General features: G+C 36.6%; 1 protein-coding gene across 6 annotated transcripts in view; it reads right to left on the bottom strand.

Moving 5' to 3' along the window:
* LOC115214084 (kelch-like protein 26) overlaps window positions 1–6,000 on the bottom strand; it is an 81,323-nt gene that overhangs the window by 19,872 nt on the left and 55,451 nt on the right. Inside the window, exon 1 of one of the 6 annotated variants that reach the window (XM_036506663.1) lies at window positions 3,544–3,581. The exons of 4 other annotated variants lie outside the window; for them this stretch is intronic. Coding sequence is in view for 1 of the 2 variants with exons in the window: in XM_036506655.1 (XP_036362548.1) it covers window positions 2,807–2,812 (6 nt within the window). In the remaining variant the exon portion in view is untranslated. Of the gene's footprint in view, window positions 1–2,806; window positions 2,828–3,543; window positions 3,582–6,000 lie in introns of those variants that run through there. One more of the 6 variants, XM_036506655.1, reaches the window with a different exon arrangement.

Here is a 6,000-nt window from a genome sequence, read left to right as displayed (position 1 = left end):
ATCATTTTGTCATAACAGCCAGGAACTGATGCTGCCTACCAGCATGAAAGTTTTCATGCATGTAGAGAATAAGTGACATCATCTCTCACCCAAAGGACTTTGCCCACACAGCTTTAGCTTTGGCAGGAAAAATAAAGTCAGATACCTTTGGAAAGCACCTCATATTGTTATCTTAACAAAGCACAGAAAGGTGTGGCTAAAAATTTCACTAATAGTTTTGTGGGTGGCAGCCTGGTATTTGTCATTTTGAGAACCACTACTTTATGTTGTTGGTTGAACTGTTAGAAATGGCAGCCAAATATTACCCAAATCAAATATTACTGCCTAATAAAAAATACAAAGCACACATTAGACAATATAGACCATGATAAGAAAAAAACTAACAAGATGAGTCACGGTTAGAATGACACTAAAGGGTGAATAGAGAAAAACAAGTACATATGATAGTTGCAGGAGTGGCTGTAAGGTTAAGAAATTTGCTTCCCAACTACTTGCTTTCAGGTATGGCACTGTGGACAAGTGTCTTCCACAATAGCCCAGGTCAACCAGTCTTGCTAGCGGATTTAGTGGGCAGAAACTGAAAGAAGCCTCTCTTTGTGTGTGTGTGTGTGTGTGTGTGTGTGTGTGAGGTGCATTCCAGAAGTTTTGATACTTTTTTAGGCTGTTACAATTGTCCAAGATTATTGTAAGTTTAGTGTGTCATTACTATATATATCTAATAATCTGACCCATCAGCTTTTGTTATTACAGATTGAAAGAGACGGCTGTAACAGCACTTTGAACACTGCTTGTCATAGACGTCTAATTTGCAGAAAACAGTCAGACTGTGAAGACAATTAAGAAACTCATTATGCAATAAAGTTTTGTGTTAAACTGGACAAAAATACAACAAAAAATTATGAACTATTACAAAGTGCTTATAAGCCAAGCATCTGTTTTTTTTCGCTGGCACAAGAGGCTGGGCAAAGAAAGTCCACTGAGAAGCTCATGATGATCCCTTTTTTTAAACAGTAAGTGTATCATTAACACCCACTGGATTCCTTCTGACCACATGATTAACAAAAAGTACTTTGTGGAGGTTTTGAAGTCAGAGAATTCTACTTTAAAGGAGATTAGAGTTTTGTACTTTTTTGACATTAATAAATGCCTCTCCTGAAAACATCTCATTACTTTTGGAATGCACCTTGTACATATGCATGTGTGTGTGTGCAAATGAGTTTATAGTTGTGTCTCTGTCTTAACATTGCATAATTCTTGTAAATGAATGTCAATTCAATTCCAATATTTTCTGAAAACATGTCTGGTCAGAGGGATATAATACTTTGCTTGTTAACAGGAAGGGCACCCAGCAATAGAAAATCTGCCCAATAAATTCCATGTGACCCAAGCAAGAATGGGAAAATGGATGTTAAAATGATAATGATGATATTACAATACAGAATTCTGAGACCCCTTTCGGTCATGACACAGACCATGGGATTGCACCTAGAAAGTTACCCTCCCAGGCACAAGTCCAGGCAAGGTTGTTTTATGGAAGACCAGCAGCCGCCCATGCATACAGGCCTCCCTTCTCCACGCACCAGGGTTATCCAAGAGAAAGATAAAAGCCGATACAGTTTGGCACCAGTGACATCGCAACTCATTTCTACAGCTGAGTGAACAGGAGCAATGTGAAATAAAGTGTCTTGCTCAAGAACACAACACATAGCCCAGTCCAGGATTCGAACTCACAACTTCACAATCGTAAGCTCAACACTCTAACCACTGAGCCATGCGCCTTCACAATAATACAGAATAACACAGTATATAAACAAAATACAACAACATTCCAAGATAGTCATGCCCTTAATGTAATGCTTATTTATTCACATTGTTTTGAATTAATCATGCATCATCTTGAAGCTTCAAGATTTCAATGATATGTTGGTTTATTTTTAAAATGAAATTGTTGCGTAGGTGGGAGAGGTTGGATTTGGGCAGTTTGAACACGGAACAGAATATTTGGGCTAGATATGGGTAGTTTTGATGCTAAAGATTAATCCTTCATTTAACTCAATAAGTTTGTAAACACTTTACAAGAATAATATCTGTTGAATAAAGAAATGAAAGACATACTGAAATTTGTGTCAAGCAGATTTGGGTCAAATTTTGTTAAGAAGTGCATCTAGGAATGACAATTTTCAAGTCAATGAATAATAATAATAATAATGATAATAATAATAATAATAATAATAATAATAATAATAATAATAATAATAATAATAATAATAATAGCTACCTAACTCAGATACCAGGAAACCCAAAAATGGCAGAAGTTCAAAAGATAGTGCTCATGGGAACTGCTCATATCCTACGCAAAATACTCTCTATGTAATCTCAAGGTTTAAAACAAACATAATTTTCGGTTTGAAAAAAAAAAAAAAAAAAACTTTTTTTTTTTAGACATTCATTAGTACAACATCCCCACCCCCCAAATATAGGGCACACTAGGCATAACAACAACATGAACTTCCAACCCTGTTGTCTCTTGAGGTCTCTGGGTGAGACTTGGAGCCAACTTGTACAAATATAAAGCAAAAGTCAAACATAGAATAATAATAATAATAATAATAATAATACAACAATGGTTCAAGAATTCAATGGGGAATTAATGATTAATTCAAACTGGTTTTTGTTAAGGTTAGCTGCAGAACTAACTCAAGCAAACAAAAACGAGTTAGGCAGACTACAAATTCTAGAGCACAAAACAAAAGAAATATGAAACAGCTTAGTTTAAAAAAATATATATATATATATATATATATACTGTCATAGTGTCACAAAGAAGACTTAATACCTATAAAAATATCATCCCTAGAAGCCATTATCTCTTTCGTGTGAATTTTTCCCCTGGAACATGTAACGCACACATGTATAGGCACATGTATGCATATGTGTATCTGTGTGTGTGTGTATACAAAATATATAATTATATAAATAGAATCATAATAAGGGCACTAATGAGTAGCGCCACATGCTAGAAATAGATGCAAAATACCTCTAAGAACAATATTATTTACCTCATTAGCATGGGTTGAAAGTGAAGGAAGTGAACAACGAAGATTTAAAAAAAAAGTTTAACCTTAGATTGATTTCTAGTTTAGAGATGTAAATCCCTTTACTGTCATCAGTATAGTATAGCACATTGTTCATGCATCATGGCTGTTTCCTGCACCAGCTTCACATAGAAGCCCCAGCCGATCCAAAGTACCTTGGATCACAGGATGGCCTGCTGTTCTTACCTTGGATCATAGGGCAACCTGCTGTGCTTGAGGAGACCTATTGAGTCAAGTACATCAACATCAAAAAATCAAATGGATATTGTAGTTGTGATACCTGTGCCGGTGGCACGTAAAAAGCACCATCCGAATGTGGCTGATGCCAGCGCCGCCTTGACTGGCTTCTGTGCCGGTGGCCCATAAAAAGCACCAACCGATCGTGGCCATTGCCAGCCTCCCCTGGCACTTGTGCCCGTGGCCCGTAAAAAGCACCCACTATACTCACGGAGTGGTTGGCGTTAGGAAGGGCATCCAGCTGTAGAAACACTGCCAGATCAGACTGGAACCTGATGCAGCTTCCTGGCTTCCCAGACCCTGGTTGAACAGTCCAACCCATGCTAGCATGGAAAACAGACGTTAAACGATGATGATGATTTATACATACTCATACAAATAGCACAAATCCACAAGCATATATAAAAATGCTCACATTTATATTTATATATTAGGTTGGGCATAATTATTTTTTCAACAAATTTTATTCAACAAAAACAATAACATGTAACAAAAACATCTTTAAATGATTATTCTGGAGCATATTCACCATCTACTTCTCATTTGCTTGGCAGAGAGTCAGACCATCATTCAAAGGTGTTTTTGTTAAATATTGTTATTGGTTTTGTTGAATAAAATTTTTTGAACAAAACAGCAATAATTATGCACCAACCCAATACAAGCAAAATCTAATTCATTCACCACAACCATGTGTGTATAAAATAACATCGGAGTGAATATATTGGTCAGAATAATTTATATTTATATATAGCCAAGGAAAGAATCTTTATAAGATTTTATCAAGTAGCCAGCATGTATTAAATCCTATATGTAATAAACTTACAGGCTTTATTACATACTGGCTACTTGATAAAATCTTATGAAGATTTTATGCTTGATTAGTTATATATATTTAATTTATATATGTATATGAGCAAAAGCCCCCCGTCCAATGGATGGTGCTGAATTGTCAAACATTTAAACCAAATTTCCTCAAAACAACTTGTCTGACCGTCCCATTTGAGAAACACTGATTTAACCTTAATTTGAGACACCAGCAAAAGAAGAAATAAAGGTAGACTTTTTTTTTTATTCCAAAGAAAAACGATTTCCCACGGCTTTATCGGCTGCATTCTCACCTGGAATCGATTTTTGTAATTTTTTCAAGACTTATACACACCCTGATACCGTAGGTATCTATATATCAAATTTGAGTGCAATCGGATAGAGGATGCCCGAGATCCTAGAAGCCACACAAACACACAGACAGTGAGAATGGATTTTATATAAGAGATATGTGCATATAAGCATACATAAGGTGTGGCTATATGATAAGAAGTTTGCTTCCTAACTACCTGGCTCCTTGGGCAAGTGTCTTCTACTATAGCCTTGGGTCAACCAAAGCCTTGTGAGTAGATTAAGCACATAGAAATTGAAAGAAGTCCATCACATGTGCATGTGTGTGTATAATATATATATATAAGAGTGGCTGTGTGGTAAGTAGCTTGCTTATCAACCACATGGTTCCGTGTTCAGTCCCACTGCGTGGCACCTTGGGCAATTGTCTTCTACTATAGCCTCGGGCCGACCAAAGCCTTGTGCGTAGATTTGGTAGACGGAAACTGAAAGAAGCCCGTCGTATATATATATATATATATATATGTATGTGTATGTTTGTGTGTCTGTGTTTGTCCCCCCAACATCGCTTGACAACCGATGCGGATATGTTTACATTCACGTAACTTAGCGGTTCGGCAAAAGAAACCAATAGAATAAGTACTAGGCTTACAAAGAATAAGTCCTGGGGTTGATTTGCTCGACTAAAGGCGGTGCTCCAGCATGGCCACAGCCAAATGACTGAAACAAGAGTAAAAGAGTGCTATCTGCCTGTACTGAGGTTTTCCCTCAGTACAGGCACATAGCACTGAGCGGACATATCAACAAATGCGCAAATAATAAAATGTCGAATTTTCATATCTTCCCATTATACTCATGCAAAGATTTAATCTCAGTAGAAGAATGCCTAAACAAGGCGTTCATTCAAAAGTACAGACTACACCTCAATATACAAATTTGACCATTTAAAAAATTATACTACAGAGCCAGTTGTCCCCCTTGCCACCTGTTGCTTCCCTTGGTTCACTCCCTTGACTCATTCTTCTTCTTCAAACATCCAAAATGACAAGACCCCTCTGTTACGAGAACTAATTACTGTACAATGTCCCTTGAAAAACTAATTTAAATAACAAAAACCGTTTGGATTTCACTACATCCATATAATATGTATATATTTATAAAAAGATATTAAACTATATGAAAAGAAGGCATTTCTCTTCCACTTTTTATTATTTTTATCCACATATTTTCAACACAAAACTTTTCTATGTGGTGTCACCATCGGCTTTACCTTCCTTTCAGTTACTCTTACACACCCTGATAATCATGTCACTCTCCTCTCAATCTCTTATGAGATGATCCACACTTTCCCTCCTCTTGATCCACTGTCTGTATTTTCCCATACTCTCACCTTGTATCACAGGAATACATTCTGTCACCCTCAGCTTTACCTTCCTTTCAGTTACTCTTACACACCCTCATATAAACCAGTGTAGCTAAGTATCTCTGCTATAGTAAGAAATCTGTGCTTGTCCCTCTATCATACTTTAGCCTTCAACACCTCCGCTTTCAA

This window comes from Octopus sinensis, linkage group LG1 (genome assembly GCF_006345805.1).
Source record: "Octopus sinensis linkage group LG1, ASM634580v1, whole genome shotgun sequence".
NCBI classification, from domain to species: domain Eukaryota; kingdom Metazoa; phylum Mollusca; class Cephalopoda; order Octopoda; family Octopodidae; genus Octopus; species Octopus sinensis.
This window is presented reverse-complemented; position numbering and strand designations above follow the sequence as displayed.